The sequence below is a fragment of the Stomoxys calcitrans genome, chromosome 2 (genome assembly GCF_963082655.1).
Source record: "Stomoxys calcitrans chromosome 2, idStoCalc2.1, whole genome shotgun sequence".
NCBI classification, from domain to species: Eukaryota; Metazoa; Arthropoda; class Insecta; order Diptera; family Muscidae; genus Stomoxys; species Stomoxys calcitrans.
Window position 1 is genome coordinate 68,481,410 of NC_081553.1, and position 21,134 is coordinate 68,502,543.

The 21,134-nt window shown below is 38.9% G+C and overlaps 2 protein-coding genes across 2 annotated transcripts; both read left to right on the forward strand.

The window, feature by feature from the left end:
- The first annotated feature begins 9,213 nt into the window (after positions 1-9,213).
- Positions 9,214-10,457, forward strand: LOC106082246 (uncharacterized). Its single transcript, XM_059363367.1, has 2 exons — positions 9,214-9,644; positions 9,684-10,457. The coding sequence occupies exons 1-2, from the start codon at positions 9,227-9,229 to the stop codon at positions 10,130-10,132; spliced, it is 867 nt and encodes a 288-aa protein (XP_059219350.1). The 5' UTR covers positions 9,214-9,226; the 3' UTR covers positions 10,133-10,457.
- A 5,238-nt stretch (positions 10,458-15,695) lies between these two features.
- LOC106082250 (uncharacterized) lies at positions 15,696-17,312 on the forward strand. The gene is made up of 2 exons (XM_013244641.2): positions 15,696-16,673; positions 16,752-17,312. The coding sequence occupies exons 1-2, from the start codon at positions 16,289-16,291 to the stop codon at positions 17,096-17,098; spliced, it is 732 nt and encodes a 243-aa protein (XP_013100095.2). The 5' UTR covers positions 15,696-16,288; the 3' UTR covers positions 17,099-17,312.
- Positions 17,313-21,134: the final 3,822 nt, after the last annotated feature.

Here is a 21,134-nt window from a genome sequence, read left to right on the forward strand (position 1 = left end):
ATATATATTCCTGCTTAAAATCAGCTTAAAAATCTAAGACGATCCAAACATGTCCGTCCGTCTGTCTGTTGAAATCACGCTACAGTCTTTAAAAATAGTGATATTGTGCTGAAACTTTGCACAGATTCTTTTTTTTCTATAAGCAGGTTACGTTCGAAGATGGACTAAATCGGACTATATCTTGATATAGCCCCCATATAGACCGATCCGCCGACTTGGGGTCTTAAACCCATAAAAACCCCATTTTTTATCCGATTTTTCTGAAATTTGGGACACAGATTCTTTTTTTGCCCAGAAGCAGGTTAGGTTCGAAGATGGACTAAATCGGACTATATCTTGAAATAACCCCCATATAGACCGATCAGCCGACTTGGGGTCTTAGGCCCATAAAAGCCACATATATAAAACGATTTTGGTGAAACTGGGGATAGTGAGTTGAGTTATTTCAGTCGACATTCTTCTTCAATTTCGCCCATATCGGTGCAGATTTGGATATAGCTACCATATAGACCGATCCGCCGATTTAGTGTCTTAGGCCCATAAAAGCCACATTTACTAGCCGATTTTGCTGAAATTTGGGACAGTGAGTTGTGTTAGGCCCTTCAATATCTTTCGTTAATATCGCTAGTATTGGTCCAGATTTGGTTATAGCTGCCATATAGACCAATCCTCCGATTTAGGGTCTTAGGCCCATAAAAGCCACATTTATAATCCGATTTTGCTGAAATTTGGGACAGTGAGTTGTTTTAGGCCATTCGACATCTTTCTTCAATTTGGCCCTGATCGGATCAGATTTGGATATAGCTGTCATATAGACCGATCCTAAGATTTAGGGTCTTAGGCCCATAAAAGCCACATTTATTATCCGATTTAGGCCATTCGACATCTTTCTTCAATTTGGCCCTGATCGGATCAGATTTGGATATAGCTACCATATAGACAGATCCCTCGATTTAAGGTTTTAGGCCCATAAAAGGCGCATTTATTGTCCGATTTCGCCGAAATTTGGGACAGTGCGTTGTGTTAGGCCCTTCTTAGACATCCTCATTCGAAGGGTTAAGCCCCTTGACATACTTCTGCAATATGACACAGGTCGGTCCAGATTTGGATATAGCTGCCATATAGACCGATCTGTCGGTTTTAGTTTTTAGGGCCATAAAAGGCGCATTTATTGTCCGATGTCGCCGAAATTTGGGACAGTGAGTTGTGTTAGGCCCTTTGACATCCTTCTTTCAATTTGCCTCAGATCGATCCAGATTTGGATGTAGCTGCCATATAGACCGAACTCTCAATTTAATGTTTTGGGTCCATAAAAGGCGCATTTATTGTCCGATGTTGCAGAAATTTGGGACAGAGAGTTAAGTTAAGCCCTTCCACATATTTCTGCAATTTGGTGTAGATCGATCAAGATTTGCATATAGCTGCCATATAGACCGATATCTCGATATAAAGTCTTGGCCCCAAAAAAGGCGCATTTATAATCCGATTTCACAGAAATTTGACAAAGTGACTTATATTAGGCTTTTCGACATCCATGTTATATATGGTTCAGATCGGTTTATTTTTAGATATAGCTACTAAAAAGACCAATGTTTTGTTATACACAATTGAACAATGATGTGTACATATAAATATTCGGACCAAATCGGAACATATTGCGATATAGTTGGTTTGGGGCATAAGGTATGAATTTTTCACCGGATTTTGACGAAAGGTAGTTTATATATATACCCGAGCTGGTGGGTATCCAAAGTTCGGCCCGGCCGAACTTAACGCGTTTTTACTTGTTTTTAAATCTCATATAAACCCGATTTCATAGCTGAATAATCGCTAAAAGTACCAAAATATGCAAATGTTTTCAAGAATTGGGTATGGATGTGTGTGATATGCGCATTCATGTATACGCATGTATGCTTGTGTATGTTACTTAAATCCCCAAAAACGCAGTGTAAACGGATATATTTAAATAATTTAAAATTTTCTATTTTATTGCAGGATATTGTCCAGCTTAAGACTATTGTTTAATGCTTTCTATTCGAAGAATAGTATAGCAAAAAACATTTAAAAAGTCAGCAAAAAGTGTGTTGTTGCTAGAAGCATTTGACTGGTTTCCTTTATCGCGATTTCATTTTCAACCAAGAAAACTCATCAGAGGGATTTGTCAAATGGATCAAGGTGCTTTACAACCATTCCAACTAGAGTAAGATGTAAAGCACACATCTGAATTTGAACAGGGCTCTTTAAGTCGACTTGTTTCATAAGCGCAATAGAGACTTAAAGAGCCCTGTTCAAATTCAGATGTGTGCTTTACAACTTACTCTAGTTGGAATGGTTGTAAAGCACCTTGATCCATTTGACAAATCCCTCTGATGAGTTTTCTTGGTTGAAAATGAAATCGCTAATACAAATACAGTTCCCAAGTAAGTATACCACCATCCTATGCCAGAGGCTATTCAACTAGGCACAAACTTTTCAATGATAACAAAATTGTGAGAATTTTCTTATATATACGCTACCTATTGTTGCCACAAACAACAAAGACTTCAGCTTGTACTTCATAATATTGTAGCATGTGCTTTCCATGGATATCAAACCAATCAATTTCTTAGCATAAATTTAAATTCACAATCATTTTCTCAAAATAAATTAAAATTCAATAAACATTCCATGTGGCACAAAGCATCCTTAATCAAACCTTACCGCAAACGTGTTGTTAAACAAAATTTCGTCAAAATGCGTCTTTAAACAAAATTTTAATTATGAGACCTTTTTTATTGGATTTTGTTTCAATTTTGTGGTTAGACGCAACCTGAAATTCTCATCGACGAAGAACACCTTGCCACAAATACAGTTACGCAGTTGTTGTCACACATAAAAAGTTCATTTACATAGACTTGCCAATATGAATGACGATACATGAACGTGCGCATAATTCCAAAAAAAAAATAATCAAACTGATAAAAACGCTGACAGAAAAAGAACTGAACTGAGTTGTGTTGTATTGTATTGAGTTGATTGAATTCACTTGAGCTGAAACGGAAATTAAAACTTTTCACTTTTCATAACGGGGGAAGCGAGAAAAGGGAAGGTCTTTAGAAAATTTCAATTGTATTTGTAAAGCCAAAACCTTGGTTTTCTTGCCAGCACGAGGGTAATGGAAGGAATAGTAGGAGGATGGATGGCATGGCGCTGAATTTGGCACTTATTAACAAAAGTAAGTAAACAAAATTTTTAAGCGTTCGAATAGGGAAACATTTACAGAAGAGGGAGGTATGCCAATTGAGACTTCTTCGGTCTCAAGAAAAAGTTAGGGTATAGGTTTTTAAGGGGTGATAAGCACCCCTCCATAATTTTTGTTAGAGTAAACTACTGTTAACTATTGAATGTATTCCCCTGTATTTCAAACCTTCCGATTCTAAAAATAAACCGTTGAGGAAAACTTTATTTGTTTGCGAAAGTCGTTCGCGTACTTTATTTGCAAACCAGTGGGCAGTGTACCAAACTGCCATATTTACTGGAAGTTCTTTCCAAAAATATCGAAAAAACCTACAAACAAGGTGGGGGAGTAGTAGTATAGGAAAAAAAAAACATGTAAAAAGCGTTAAGTTCGGCCGGGTCGAACTTGGATATCCACCACATCGGGTATATAAATAAACCACCTTTCGCCATTATCCGGTGAAAAATGAGTAACTTATGCCCCCATAGCAGCTTTATCGAAATATGGACCAAATTCGTCACGGATATTGAGTGGCCTAATAAGTACAAGTCATTGTCCAAATTTGTTTGGTAGCCAAATCCAAATATAGACCGATCGGAACCATATACGACACGGATGTCGAAAAGCCTAACATAAATCACTGTGTCAGATATTTAGCGAAATCGGACAATAAGTGCGCCTTTTATGGGCCCAAAACCTTAAATCGAGAGATCGGTCAATATGGCAAATCTGGACCGATCTGCGCCAAATTGCAGAAAGTTTTTGAAGAGCCTAATGCAACTCACTCTTCCTAATTTCGGCGAAATCGGACAATAAATGAGCTTTTTCTGGGCCTAAGAACCTAAATCGGAGGATCGGTCTATATGGCAGCTATATCCAAATCTGGACCGATCTGGGCCAAATTGACGAAGGATGTCGAAGGGCCTAACACAACTCAGTGTCCCAAATTTCAGCAAAATCGGATAATAAATATGACATTTATGGGCCTAAGACCCTAAATCGGAGGATCGGTCTATATGGCAGCTGTATCCAAATCGGGACCGATCTGGGCCAAATTAAAGTAGGATGTCGAAGGGCCTAACACAACTCAATGTCCCAAATTTCAGCATAATCGTTTAAAATATGTGGCTTTAAGAGCCTAAGACCCTAAATCGGAGGATCGGTATATATGGCAGCTATATCCAAATCTAGCCAGATCTGGGCCAAAATGAAGAAGGATGTCGAAGGGCCTAACACAACTTACTGTCCCGAATTTCAGCAAAATGGGATCGTAAATGTGGCTTTTATGGGCCTATGACCCTAAATCGGCGGATCGATCTATATGGCAGCTATATCCTAATCTGAACCGATCTGGGCCAAACAAACAAACCAATGGATCAATAATTATACCCTACAACACCATTGTGGTACAGGGTATTGCAACTTTGTGCAATTGCTTGCAAAGCTAAGAAGGAGAAGAGCTAGACCCATCGATAAGTATACCGATCGGTTTAGAATCACTTCCTGATTCGATTTAGCTATGTCTGTTGTCTGTCTGTCCTTGTATTCTTGTCATCAAGGTACAGGTTGCATTTGTTATCCGAATTTCCTTAAATTTTGTACAAAAAGGGTTTATGGTCCAAAAATTAACGCTATTGATATTGAAAAAAATCGGCCCAGATTTAGATATAGCTCCAATATTTAAATTTCATCTGATATGCCCTTTTAAAGCTGTAGAAGCCGTAATGTTGGTCTGATCTTTACTAAATTTGGCATCAAATGTTTTCTTTTCACGTCCCAATATGTGTGGAAAATTTCATCAAAATCGGTTCAGATTTAGATATAGCTCCCATATATATCTTTCATCCGATTTAACTTATTAAGCCTGTAGAAGCCACAATTTTGGTCCAATCTTTATGTTATCTTTTAGAATGAGATGTTTCGTGTGACATCTGAATGCAAATTTGGAACTAAGGAACAGTTGGCCATGAATATTCCACTAAGGAACAGTAAAAACTTCTCATATATCAATGAGTGCAGTCCGATTCAAGTTTAAGCTCAATGATAAGGACCCTCCTTTTTATAGCCGAGTCCGAACGGGGTGCCGCAGTGCGACACCTCTTTGGAGAAAAGATTTACATGGCATAGTACCCCACAAATGTTGCCAGCACTAGGAGGGGAAAACCACCTCTGAAAATTTTTTCTGATGGTCTCGCCAGGATTCGAACCCAGGCGTTCAGCGTCATAGGCGGACATGCTAACCTCTGCGCTACGGTGGCGTATTAATACGTGTGCAAAATTTTATCAAAATCGGATCAAATTTAGATATAGCTGCCATATATATCTTTCATCCGATATGGCCATTTTGGTTTGATCTTTATAAGTTTTAGCGTGAGGTGTTTTATTTTACGTCCTAGCGTGTGTGATAAATTTCTTTAAATTCGGGCAAGATTTAGATCTATCTCCGCTTTATTTTTCATCTGATATGGCCCTTAAAGTCTGTAGTTGCGACCATTTAAGTCCCATCGAAAAAAAATCTTGCAAGGATCTATTTAGTTTCTCAACGGGTTTCATATATTGAAAGTAGTATGTATGTTGACTCGGTGGTGTAGGGTATTATACAGTCGGCTTCGTCCGACTTTTGCCTATCCCTTCTGGTGTCATTTTAGAAACCATTATAAAGGGTGGTTTTTTAGCTATTATACTTTTGGCAATACTGGTTTAAACAGCTCACGCACTATTCGTGTTTTTTCTTAATGTCAAATATCTTCAGTTTGGTTTATAATTTAAAAAATTTTTGGTTCAATGGGTACGTAAAAAAGCAGAATTGTCAATTTTGGAGTTAAGATCAGAGCTACCAGTGCATCCAGAAAAAGTCACAGTTTGGTGCGGTTTATGGGCTGGTGGCATCATTGGGACGTACTTCTTCAAAGATGATGCCAATCGTAACGTGACTGTGAATGGTGAGCGCTATCGTGAGATGATATCCAACTTGCCAGAGCTTGAATTGCATGACATGTTGCTTGAACAAGACGGTGCCACATGCTACACAGCACGCATAGCAATGGACTTATTGAAAGGCGAGTTCGGTGAACATTTTATTTCACGTTTGGGACCGTTCAATTGGCTGCCTAGATCAAGCGATTTAACGCCTTTAGACTATTTTTTGTGGGGCTATGTTATAGCTCATGTCTATACAGACAAGCCCGCTTCAATTGACGCATTGGAATACAACATTGAAGTATTTATTCGTGATATACCGGCCGAAATGTTGGAAAGAGTATGCCAAAATTGAATTAATTGGTTGGACCATTTGAGACGCAATCACGGTCAACATTTCCATGATTTAGGACACTAAAGAAAAAGCTTGAAAAGTTCTAAAAAACATGCATAATGTTCAATGCCATTGTATACCGTTAACGAGGTATGAATTTTTATACCCTCCACCATAGGATGGGGGGTATACTAATTTCTTCATTCCATTTGTAATACCTCGAAATATGCGTCAAAGACCTCATAAAGCTTATATATTCTTGATCGTCGGGACATTTTAAGTCGATCTAGCCATGTCCATCTGTCCACCCGTCTGTCCGTCCGCCCGTCCATCCGTCTGTCGAAAGCACGCTATCTTTCGAAGGAGTAAAGCTAGGCGCTTGAAATTTTGCACAAATACCTCTTATTAGTGTAGGTCGGTTGGGATTGTAAATGGGTCAAATCGGTCCATGTTTTTATCTAGCTGTCATATAAACCGATCTTGGGTAGTGACTTCTTGAGCTTCTTGGGGGCGCAATTTTTACCAGATTTGGCTGAAATTTTGCACGTAATGTTTTGGTATCACTTCCAACAACTAGGATTCGAACCTGAGCACACGGAGCAACCGCGAAAGCCGTTGCCGTTGTCTAGCGTTCGAAGCCATCCATACAACTTCCAACAGATGCACAAAAGCATGTGTATTACGGAAGAAGTGTAATAGCCACAGAAAAAAGTCTATCATTACACAAAAACACATGCATTGGGAAAAAGTACAGCTAATAGACAGGGTTGTCGAGCGTGCTTAATGTGGTAATTGTAACGATTCAAATACAACATAACAACGAAGACGAAACGCGTCCCATAGTGGTTGGTATGTGTTGCTATGTTTGGCTTTCCTTTTCCATTTGCAATCTCCGATCATTGAGCTCATGTCGAAAGAAAAACTAACAAAATTTGAAAAATTTAATAATCTTCGCCTAACAGGCAAAAAACTTTAAAACTGATTTCATAAAATAAAAATTAAAAGTCGAATATCCCCGAAACCAGTGAAAATATTTTGGTGTGGATTTTTAAGCACTCTCTAGCAAAAAATTTTCTTGGACACTTTAACAGCACTTTCCTCCAGAAATGTCTATAACATTTTGTACCGCTAATATCAACAGACAAAAAAAAGGAGACTTATTTCCAATATGGCTTTGGCTTGTTCATGTTCTCAGAATGAATAAAGAAACTCCAGTGACTAAGTCTTTTGAAGGCGATGACGGTGGTACTCGCAAACCAGGACAACCAAAAGCCCGATGGAAACATCACGTAGTGAAAGAAATCTGAAAACTTGGTGACAGAGATTGAAGAAGGCACGCAAAAGATCGAGGCGCGTGGAAGGCAATTCAAAGTTCAACTAAGGGACTATTGTACTGTATAGCCATTTTAAATAAAGAAAGATATTCATAACGGTCGGTGATGATGAACAAAAAAAACATATTGGAAATATTTTCAACAACGCCTGTTCCTCATAATGACACCGTTGGAGCAGACTTATGCAACTTTATTTCTATCAGTGTAGGATCACAATGGGCCAATACTGGCCTGAACCTAAACCTCACATATGCCATTATAACTCTGTTGTGGCATTGCTCCCATTTATTTTTTTTTTTTTTCAACACTGATCATACCAACCTCATCACACTGCACTTTGGCAGCGAACGACTTCAGTCTGTTTAGTGTCTTTCTTAGCTATTGTCAATTGTAATTTAACGTCGTAAGACATATAAGTCTCGCATACTAATTACCCCCCCGATAATGTTCAAAGTCCTAACAATTCAATATTTGTGTAGCAGAAGACATTGTAAGAAAGGGAAAAAATAACACCATCTACACATTAAAGGTAAAAAGAAGGAGCATACACTGAATCGTCACCCACAATCATAGCAGTGGGCTGGCTGACAGGTGTCGAGGTCGGGGTGGGATGGGATGGGAGAGAAAAGGAAAAAATTCAATTAATGTGTACAAGAGCAGGTAAAACTAAGTAAGTATGGCCAAAATGCACTTTCTGGTGGGGGAAGGCTTCAATTTGGACATAACCATGGTAGTGAAGACGACGTAACTCGCTATGTGTTGAAATCGCATACGAAAAATCTGATGACAAAAATTTGAATTTATTGGCATTGGTTACAAATATTCACCAAAATGGTCAGTGGATAGATGGGATGGCTGGTGGTGTGGCGTGGTGTGGTTGGTGGGTAGTGGGTTGCTTGGATAGAAAGTGCTGTAGGTAGTGGCGGTGTTTTGACCAATTACCAAAAACAAAAATCAATCAAAAAAATCTAAAAAAGACATTTTTAATATTTGTTTGAAGAAAAAAAAAATTCAACTACAAAACTGTGCCGTTCAACTAAAAGGGGCTTCGGACAAAATCGAACCCATGTTTCGCCATAGCCCCAAAAATAGTTTAATTCAGTATTACTGTGTTTTTATTTTTTGGGGACAAACGCCAGAGGTGGCGTCTGTTGTTGAAGCACAACAGCGTGCGGACTCTCTTCTGCCGGTCGGCCGGTCGTTGGGTGACTTTGACTTTGGCTCTTGAGCACAGTGTGTGTTGTAGACCAACTTTAGCCATTGGCTGTTTCTTATGTATGGGGGAGCGGCAGTATAAAATCTTGAGTACTGTTTGAAATTTAAATCATTGTTTTCCTACCGATTCCATTGTAAAGACTAGCACAACACGGCACCAGCACTAGAATAGTTAAAAAGATAGTTAATTGCAAAAGTAGCTTAACCATGGCTTATCGTTACACATCCTTTTTGGCCATTGGCTGTATGCTGGTCACCATTGGCTGTAATGCTGCAGCCATTCAAGACAATGGGGTGGCCGAGCCACGCATTCACTCATCGGAGGAACTGATTTCGACCATTGTGGAAGATTGTTTCCATGCAAATGCCATGCATTGCTTGCAAGAGAAAGTTTTGACCTATTTGGATACGGTGGCTGGTGTAGATGAGGATGTAAGTGGTCGCGCTCTCAGTGATGATGTTGTGGATAAGGTTATTGTAGATCGTGTGGCCCGCATCTTGAATGCCAACGAAATTCGTGTTCAATTGCCTCAGACTTTCTTTGCCAATTCTGTAATCTCTTATCGTGCTGATCGTGGTTTCGATTTGGAACTTCCTCAAAATGAAGGTAAGGTTGAGTCAGAGAGTTTCTATGAACTTGCGATTACATTGTCTTCTTTTCCAGCTCGTGACCGCAAGAAGGATGACAACAACAAAGCTTTCTTGCCCTTGTTGTTATTGATGAAATTGAAAATGAAGGTGGTCATGCCCATCTTGATGGGTTTGATTGGACTTAAAGCTACCAAGGCTTTGATTTTGTCTAAAATCGCCATCAAGTTGGTCTTGGGCTTCCTCATCTATAACATTATTCAAAAATTGGGTGGCATGAAAATGACCATGCAACCCATGATGCCTCCTATGCCCGCTGCCGAATATGGTGTACCCACCACCACAGCCTCCTCTTATGATCCCAGCAGTTGGGAACCCTCCAACGGTGGTCCCTATGCTCGTGCTGATGCCCAATATATGGCCTACAACAACTATCATCCCAGCAGCAGCAGCAGCACTGGTAGCAGTTCGCACTCGAGCACCGGCTCCTCAGCGTCTTCCAGCAGCTACAGCAGTTCTTCTTAAAAATCTGAAAATCTAAGCGGCAAACAGGAGAACCAAACGAAATTCTCCTTTGTCCCTTGGTTAAAACAAACTCATGTTAGATGATTGAGTCATCCTTGTCCTCTGAAGAACAAAAACCCTTAGGTACAATGCGTGAAAAGGATATTGGTAACCCTGCCATACAAAATAATATTCTTTTATTTTTATGGTAATTGTAAATTATTGTATTTATTTATGAAATTTTCTATTCATTTTCACACCAAAACTCTTTGATAAGAGCCCATGTAAGCCATAAACTTTCGAACTTTTCTAGTCTATTCACTTAGGTATTCTTCAACTTTATTTCGGTTTCTACAACAAATCTTTCCCTTTTCTCTGTTAAAACATTCCAAGAATGTTTTTCAGTTTCCATTCCCTCTCTCTGTATCGATTTTTTTCATTTTCACTCTCAACGACCAAATAACTTTTACAAAACCAAACCAAGTTTAAGTTAATATTTATTTAATTTATTTACAAAAATGCAAACTAAAAAATCCGCAAAAAAAAAATAAATTTGAAAAATATTTTTCTAATTATTGTTTATGTTTTTATGAAACAGGTGGGTAACAATCAAATCAAAAATCGCTTTGAACTCAGTGCCTTAGTGGAATGCAAAATTTGCATTTACAAGAAATTTGTAGCCAAAAGCCAATCTTGACTTCCCCTAACTATTGTTTTTAATTTTTCTCGATTTTTATACATGGCTCAGTGGGATACAACTGAAAAAAACTATTAAAAAAATATGCAGTGTGAAAACGAGTAGAGATATCTCTTTGGAAATTGGAATGTCTTGAGCTAAGGTGTTAGCGAGAGATGTGAGAAATTTCAAGGCCTTAGGTTGCCCGAGCGCCTTTTGGCAGTCCCCTAACTTGGGTCACGTCGGTACTTCGACACCAAACCATCGTTTGTGGTCCGATACCCAATACAAAAAAGTCTGCTGAGGTCTACAATATCTCGTCTTGTTTGGAGGATATTCAACTTTTCATTTTTTATACCCACCACTGAAGGATGGGGGCATATTCAATTTGTCATTCCGTTTGCAACACATCGAAATATCCATTTCCGACCCTATAAAGTATATATATTCTTGATCAGCGTAAAAATCTAAGACGATCTAGACATGTCCGTCCGTCTGTCTGTTGAAATCACGCTACAGTCTTCAAAAATAGAGATATTGAGCTGAAACTTCGCACAGATTCTTATTTTTTGTCCATAAGCAGGTTAATTTCGAAGATGGGCTATATCGGACTATATCTTGATTTAGCCCCCATATAGACCGATCCGCCGATTTAGGGTCTTTGGCCGATAAAAGCCACATTTATTATCCGATTTTGCTGAAATTTGGTACAGTGAGTTGTGCTAGGCCCTTCGACATCCTTAGTCAATTTGGCTCAGATCGGTTCAGATTTGGATATAGCTGCCATATAGACCGATCCTCCGATTTAGGGTCTTAGGCCCATAAAAGCCACATTTATTATCCGATTGTGCTGAAATTGGGGACAACGAGTTGTGTTAGGCCCTATGACATCCTTCGTCAATTTGGCCCGGATCGGTCCAGATTTGGATATAGCTGCCATGTAGACCGATCCTCCGATTTAGGGTCTTAGGCCCATAAAAGCCACATTTATTATCCGATTTTGCTGAAATTTGGGACAGTGAGTTGTGACATCCTTCGTCAATTTGGCTCAGATCGGTCCAGATTTGGATATAGCTGCCATACAGACCGATCTCTCGGCTTTAGGTTTTGGGGCCATAAAAGGCGCATTTATTATCCGATTTTGCTGAAATTTGGGGCAATGAGTTATGTTAGGCCCTTCAACATCCTTCGTCAATTTGGATCAAATCGGTACAGATTTTGATATAGCTGCCATATAGACCGATCCTCCGATTTAGGGTTTTAGGCCCATAAAAGACGCATTTATTGTCCGATGTTGCCGAAATTTGTGACAGTGAGTTAAGTTAAGCCCCTTGACATACTTCTGATTTATGGCACAGATCGGTTCAGATTCGGATATAGCTGCCATATAAACCGATCTCTCGGCTTTAGGTTTTGGGGCCATAAAATGCGCATTTATTGTCCGATTTCGCCGCAATTTGGGACAGTGAGTTGTGTTAGGTCCTTCGACATTCTTCTTCAATTTCACTCAGATCGGTCCAAATTTGGATATAGCTGCCATATAGCCCGATCTCTCGATTTAATGTTTTGGACCCATAAAAGGCGCATTTATTGTCCAATGTTGAAGAAATTTGGGACAGAGAGTTAAGTTAAGCCCCTTGATATATATCTGCAATTTGGTCTAGATCGATCAAAATTGGCATATAGCTGCCATATAGACCGATAACTCGATTTAAGGTCTTGGCCCCAAAAAAGGCGCATTTAAATCCGATTTAACTGAAGTTTGATCCATTGACTTATGTTAGGCTTTTCGACAATGACTTGTACCTATTAGTATTTGATCCAAATCGGATTATATTTCGATATAACTGCTTTGGGACGTAAGGTATGCAATTTTCAGCGGATTTTGATGAAAGTGGTTTACATATATACCCGAGGTGGTGGGTATCCAAAATTCGGCCCGGCCGAACTTAACGTCTTTTTATTTGTTTTGCAATTTTGACCTAGACCTGCTTTTTCATGCAAATTTTCAGACAAAGTAGATAATAGTTGGGCTTCAAGAGGCTCAAGTAGTAAAGAGTGATTTTTTAGCTATTACTTTTTTGGCAACACTGCTATAAACAGCTCACGTACGTTACGATTTTTTTTCACTGTCAAACATCTTCAGATTGGTCTATAATTAACCATGAATCGTCTTACAAACAAACAAATCTTGAAAATGATTGAATTTTATTATCAAACTGCGTGCTCTGCTAAGAAAGATTATCGCGCGCTTCTTCCATTTTACGACGAAGCTCATTTTTGTCTCAATGGATACGTAAATAAGCAGAATTGTAAATTTTGGAGTGTAGATCAGCCAGAAGCATTGCAAGAGCCACCAATGCATCCACAAAAAGTCAGAGTTTGCTTTGGTTTATGGGCTGGTGGCATCATTGGACCGTACTTCTTCAAAGATGATGCGAACCGTAACGTAACTGGGAATGGTGAGCGCTATCCCGAGATGATATCCAACTTTTTTTTTTGCCCAAATTGCTAGAGCTTGATTTTCATGACATGTGGTTTCAACGAGACGGTGCCATATGCCACACAGCACGGGTAACAATGGACTTGGACAATGGCCGCCTAGATCGTGCGATTTAACGCCTTAAGACTATTTTTTGTGGGGCTATGTTAAAGCTCATATACAAAATTGAACCATGCGGATGGACCATTTGAGGCGCAGCCATTATTGCATGAAATAATCTTCAAACATTAAATTACTATCGATTCAAAAAAAGATTTTATGCCTTTTTCAGAATTTAATGTGTTTTTTTTTAATATCTTTCCTATAGCTCTTAAAAAATCACCCTTTACAATCAGAAGATCGGTTTATACATGAGCTATTTCAGGTTATGAACCGATTTTGACCACTGTTGTTGGAAGTCATGACAAACCACCTCATGCAAAATTTCAGACCAAATCGGGTAAGAATTGCGCTCTCTCGAGGCTTGGGAAATCAAGATCCCAGATGGATTTTTATGGCAGCTATATCAGGTTCGAATTTCACAGGAAACCAGTGGAGTTATTGTAGACCATTTTTCTGAAAGGATTTTTGAGCACTATCAAGAAAAGAATTTTGGAAATCGGGCTACTAAAGCAGCCTTAGAGGCCTGCCAAAAGGCACCCGGACAACCCAGGTACTTGAAAATTTGCAAACGATTTTGCTTAGGTCTCAGCTCTAACCTTTTTAAATTTCCAAGAAATATCACTATCCGTAGCGTAGAGGCTAGCATGTCCGCCTATGACGCTGAACGCCTGGGTTCGAATCCTGGCGAGACCATCAGAAAAATTTTTCAGCGGTGGTTTTCCCCTCCTAATGCTGGCAACATTTGTGAGGAACTATGCCATGTAAAACTTCTCTCCAAAGAGTTGTCGCACTGCGGCACGCCGTCCGGATTCGTCTATAAAAAGGAGGCCCCTTATCATTGAACTTAAACTAGAATCGGACTGCTCTGATTGATATGTGAGAAGTTTGCCCCTGTTTCTTAGTGGAATATTCATGGGCAAAATTTGCATTTGCAGGAACCGAACAATGATGATCGACCGACCGGTTTACATTGGACCTATATCAGGTTATAGACTGGTTCGGACCGCACTTGGCAAAGTTGTTGGAAGTCATAACAGAACACTACAAGCTCAATTTCAGCCAAATCGGACAAAAATTGCGGAGTGTAAAGTCTCAAGAAGTCAAATCGGGTGATAGATTTATATGAGAGCTATATCAGGTTATAAACCGATTTGAACCGTAATGGGCACAGTTATTGGAAGTCATGGTGGAACACCACATGCAAAATTTCAGCCAAATCGGATAAAATTGCGGCTTGTAAGGGCCCATGAAGTCAAATCGGGAGATCAGTTTATATGGGAGCTATATCAGGTTATAGACCGATTTGGACCGTACTTGGCACAGTTATTAGAAGTCGTGGTGGAACACCACATGCAAAATTTCAGCCAAATCGGATAAAAATTGCGGCTTGTAAGGGTTCAAGAAATAAAATCGGGAGATCGGTTTATATGGGAGCTATATCAGGTTATGGACTGATACCGTACATGGCACAGTTGTTTCTATGACAGAACATTACATACAAAATTTCAGCAAATTCGGACAAAAATTTTGGCTTCCAGGGACTAAAGAAGTCAAATCGGGACATCGGTTTATATGGCAGCTATATCTTAATCTGAACCGATATGGCCCATTTGCAATGCCCAATAACCTACATTAATATTAAGTATCTGTGCAAAATTTCGTGATTTCGACGGTCGGACGAACATGGCCAGATCGACTCAGAACGTCGAGACGATCAAGAATATGGGATCTTAGACGAATATTTCGAGGTGTTATAATCACCCATCCTGTGTATACAAAGCACCCATCCTATGGTGGTGGGTCTAAAAATAAATAGTAAATTTTAAAGGATAGGAGAGTGTAGCGGAGCGAAGGATAATTTGCCGGAGCGGAACGGAAAAATGTTTGCCGGAGCGAAAGGGGGAAAAAAACTACCCGTTTAAAACACACAGGACTCTTTCTATACAAGATCCCCTCGATCGACATTTCAACTTTCATCGCCTTGCATGGAGTTTCAAGTGAAAATTTCCTAGCGATCATTTTATTTCAAATTCAATGTCAACTTGGACATGTAATCCAAGGGAATTACCAAGATTATGTCATGATGTTAAAAAAAAAACTTCCAGTAGGATGTAAATTACAATTCCGGCAAGCAAACAAGTGAAACAAACAGTGAAGAAATTATCACCATGCACTCTCTGAGTGGGAATTAATTAAATCGAAATTGCCATCCATTTTTTTATTTAGTTCAAAGCAATTACGCGCAGCACTTGGTTTAGTGTCATCGCTTGTTTTGACAAATTATTCGAAAATTTGTTATCGTATTGGTCGGTGTGAAAAATTATGTGCGCCATTGAAGACGGTGTCGACAGCGACGACAATAGCGGTGGCGGCAATTGGCGGACAGAGCATAACGCATAGCGCATAGCAGCATAGCAATTGGACTTGTTACTCCATAAACTAAAATAAGTGCGTACATATTAAAAAGCCAAAAAAAAACCATGGTGGTTTTAGAGGTGGAGGTGTTGGGATGGATGGCCAATACCGCTGCCGCCTTACCAATATTATTGCTGCCGCTGTTGCATGTAGTTGTTGCTGTGGTGGTGGGTTAATTGTTTGTTGATGGCGGTGGTGTTGGTAGTACCTTTGCAAAGCGCAGCGATTTCCCATGCGCCATGGACACTTTTGGACTCTCTGCTCTAGGCATTGACGTTTTCATTTCGCCGTACCTTACCCTAATGGGGGTGGCCTTCGATTTCTTTGGCTTGGCTTGGCGGTAGTATAAAATCATGAGTATTTGGTGAAATTTGTATCATTGTTTTCGTATCAATTCCATTGTCAACATCGGTGTTGGAGAGGCCGGATTTTTTCAGTTACAAATTTTTTTTTTGGGAAAAATAAAACAACTTTGGTAAAAATGATCCCCCATCGTAGTGTTCAAATTTTCACAGTGCTTCTGGCCATTTCCGCTGTCTGGGCTGAAAATTCGGTGGGTGAGCCCCGCATACACTCCTCGGAGGAATTAATTTCGACCATTGTGGATAATTGCTTTACGGTCAATGGCATGTATTGTCTGAAAGAGAAAGTTCTGACTTATTTGGATACCGTGGCTGGCATTGAGGAGGATGTAAGTGGACGTGCCTTCAACGATGATGTCATCGACACTGTGATTGTGGATCGTGTGGCCCGCATCTTGAATAGCAATGAGATTCGTGTGCAATTGCCCGAAACCGTTTTCGCCAGTTCCGTTTTGTCTTACCGTGCTGATCGTGGTTTCGATTTGGAAATTCCCCAAAATGAAGGTAAGTGAAAAGCTTCACAGCCTGGCCCAATATTTTATGAAATGTTTCTTTTTTTTTTGTTTGGAAAAAAAATTTCAGCCCGCGAAAAGAAGAAGAACAACAATAAACTGATGTTGCCTTTGTTGTTGCTGTTGAAATTGAAAATGGGTGTCATCATGCCCATCTTTATGGCTTTGCTGAAATTGAAGGTCATCAAGGCTTTGATTTTGTCCAAGATTGCCATCAAATTGGTTTTGGCTTTCCTTTTCTATAACTTGATTCAGAAATTGGGAGGAGCCAAAATGAGCATGACTCCCATGCCAGCACCGTCTTCGTATGAGCCCAGCAGTTGGGAAGCCCCCAATGGAGGTCCCTATGCCCGTTCAGATGCCCATTACATGGCCTATAACAATTATCATCCCAGCAGTTATAGCAGTTCATCTTAAACAACGACTTCTATTAGTAAAACAGAGAGAGAGAGAGAGAGAGTAAGAAAGAGAGCCTACTTTCTCTCTCTCTCTCCCATTTAACCCCTAATCTCTAAGAGGTTGATAGAAGAAAGACACACCAAACATTTGAACTGATTACTCCCTTCCATTACCCCCCAAAAAAAAACCTCGAACCCCTTTCCCCAGGAAACAAAACATAGGTAAAATTTGAAAAAAATAGGGAACCCCTCCCTTCCCCCGACACTTAAGTTGTTATTTATTTTTGTAGTATTTGTAAATTAATTTAATTATTTTTTTTTTTAGTTTTTTTTTCTTTTAATTTATTTATCAAAGCTCTTTACGAAGAGGCCATAAAGTCATTTTCCTAACAGGTCTGAATTTTTCCCCAACCTATCTCTTACTACTCTCCTATGCTAACTGCACTTTCAACATGTTCCTCCGTCCCTTTCTGCTATCTTCTCTTATTCTCCTTATAAGACTGTCTTTAGTTTTCAAAACTTTCTAAACCCACTTTCCTCCTAAACGACCAAATGACATCCCAAAAAAAAAAACAAGAACCAACAAAGATTAAGCTAATATTTATTTAATTTATTAAAGAAAAAAGTTGAAAAATATGAAAAGAGAAGAAACACAAAAATAAATGTGAAGAAAAAATTTTATAAAGTCAAAATGTTGTGCATTATTCAAAAAAGCTTCAATAATATTTTCATCATATCTTTTGATGGGAAATATAAGAAGAAAATCGAGGCCACCTTAGAACAAAATTAGCATGTCCGCCTATGACGCTGTATGCCAGGGTTCGAATTATGGTGAAAACATCAAAAACCAGTAAGGAAAGGCAAAAGTCGGGCGGTGCCGACGTTATAATACCCTACACCTATCCAATAAGTGATAGCTATATCTAATTCTGAAGCAATTTTGATGCACCCCGGCGGATGTTTTCAGATAGGTTATTAAACAATCCATATTAAACTTCGAGCAAATATATTCAAACTATAATAAACTAGCTGTCCCGGGCCCGCTCCGCGGCACCTTCTTTTACTTTATATGGGACAAAAGTTTCCTTGGAACATATATTTTCGACAATTAAAGATCTTTTAGTGAAATGCCATGCTACGAAAATAGTATATCGATTGACTAACAGTTTACCAATATAAGTGCCTTTATCTGAATCCCATATGATCTTTATTGGTCTACGAATTTAAGTTTGGATGTAAGGTGTACTCCAGAGATGGTCCGTAAGACGATTTTTTAGGTTTCCGACTGTCAAAAAGTTGTAAAAGTCGAAAACGTCGTATACTTGTATAAAACGTAGAAAAAGTCGCAAACGTCATAAACCTTAATAACTCAGTGTAAAAGTTTGATTTTTAACAAATATTATTGTTACTTATTTGTTGTATATAGAAGAGTTTATATGTAAAAAAATTTCGCAATAAAAGAAATATTAAGTTTTTTTTTAAATTTTTGCATTTACATTTTTCACACAATAAATTGGAAATATACGCAAATTTCAAGTCAATTTATAAAGTAACGTTTAAGGATTTTTTGTGAAGCAAAAAATCAATAAATTATTAGTTTTCATCAATTATATTTAGAAATTGCAATTATTTTGTATCCTTTTGCAAAATTATTTGCTTCTCCCATTTTAATTTGCTTTTTGAAAGCTGTTGTAAACGACATATGTTAAAAATGCATGACATCTGAGGAAGTGTCAAGTGAAATGGTACATGGAGTGTTAATTATGTTATTCAATAACAATACTTAAAAATAACATTACTTATTCAATAAAATACTTAACACGCCATCTTCCATTTCACTTGACATTACCTCACATTAGCATACTTAACACGCCATCTACCATTTCACTTGACACTACCTCAGATGTCATTCATTTTATAACAATATTGGTAAAAATCGTGTAAACCTACGGTAGCTTTTTCTAATTCTGAACCGATTTTTTCCAATTTCAATGTTGTTCGTCTCCAGGAGGAAAAAATTACTTATGCCAAAATTTTTAGTTAATCAGATCAAAAATTCGACATTTTTTCGTTGGAATTTTTTTTTCTGTCAGAAACCTAGTTTTTTGGCTAGGTTTACGACGTTTTCGACGTATGTAATATACGTCGGAAATGTATGTCATATACGTCACTGTTTCTGACAGGCCATCTCTGGTGTACTCCATTCTTAAAATACTTTATTGCAGCCCGCTACTCTCATGATATCTGATTTAGGGGTGTTTTCGAGGGTGAGGTGGTCCCCCAGGCACATGGCCCTGAAAAAAGATCAGCATCGTGCTCTTCTCTAAAATACCATTTATTTAAACCCCATATTGCCATTGGCTTAAGAGGAGTTTACAGGATGAGGCGTCCGCCAAACACATGGCCCCAAAATAGGTTATCAAATTCGTTTTCTAATCTCAAATAACTTTCATTTGAGCCACATATTGGCATGGTCGAAAAATGTAACCTTTTGGGGAAGGGTTATACCTTTATTTGAGCCCCATATTGCGATGGTCACTAAAAAATTGCAGTTTGTGGGGTATTTTGGGGGTAGATCCCCAGAAAATTGGTCCCGAAAATGGGTATCAATTCTTGCTCTACCCCCCAATACCTTTCTTTTAAGCTCCACATTGTCATGGTGGGTAAATATGCCCGATTTAGAATAGAATATTGAAATATTTTCAGTGCAAAGCGTTTGGGTGACCACCCCAATCGCCAAAACAGGGGGTGTTTTGGCGATTGGGGTGGTCTCCCAAACGCTATGCCCTGAAAATATTTCTATTCTCATATATTTGAATCCCATATTGCCATTGGCCTCAAAATTGGATATCAAATTCGTTTTCTAATCTCAAATACCATTCACTTAAACCCCTTATTGAAAAAGCCAGGAAATATGTCCCGTTTTAGGTATGGGCCCTAAAAGCTATGAATATCGAGTTCCACTGTCTTGATTACCTAAATTGTCTTGGTGACCAAATACGTCCTATTTGGGGGTTGTTATGGTGGTGGAACGTCCGCTAGACAGTTGGTCCCTAATGTTGATATCAGATACGTGGCCTACTCCCACATACCTTTAATTTGAGCCCCATATTTCCATGGTCGGCAAACATGACCGGCTTGGGGGGTGTTTTGGGGGATGTCAACTCAATGAGTTGACCTTGAAAATATATCAGATCCGTGTTCTACTTTAAAAACCCTCTTATTGGAGCCTCATATTGCAATAGTCAGAAAATACTTACTATTTGGGTGGTGTTATGGGGGTGGCGTGGCCCCGTAGACACTTTTGCCGAATATTGATATCAAATTCGTGCTTTACTCCCAAAGACTTTTCATTTGAGACCCATATTGCTATGGTCGTAAATTTGTCCCCTTTGGGGATATTTTTGGTGAGAGGCAGCCCCCCAAACACTTGGTCCCATATTTGGATATCAGATTCGTATTCTACATTTAAATACCTTTTATTTAAGCCCCATATTCCCATGGTCACTAAATAAGTCCTGTTTGGGGCTCCACATTTGGATATCAGATTCGTATTCTACTCGCAAATACCTTTCATTTGAGTCATTTGAGTGTTTTGGGGCTTGGGGTGGTTCCCCTAGCACTTGGTCCGACAATTGGATATCAGATACGATTTCTTATCCCAAATACCTTTCGTTTGAGTCTAATATTGTCGTGATTGGTCTAAATATATGTGCCCCTACCGAAATTTGGGTACCAAATTTTTAATTTTAGGGTACTATATGAAAGCACACAAAATTTCGCTTAAATCGCACCAACCATCTCCAAGATCTGGCGTTTCTGAAAATTATGGTAATGGGGAGGGTCCGCCCCCCCTTCAGATATCAAGAAATGTAGTACCCTATTTTCACCACGGGGTCATTATGCACCATCTGTGAAAATTTCAAGAAAATCGGTTCAGCCGTTACTGAGTCTTTAAGAAACACACAAACATACAAACAAACCTACAAACAAACACAAATTGATTTTTATATAAATATAAGAAGATTGTTATGAAATTTTGCAAGTCTTTTTTT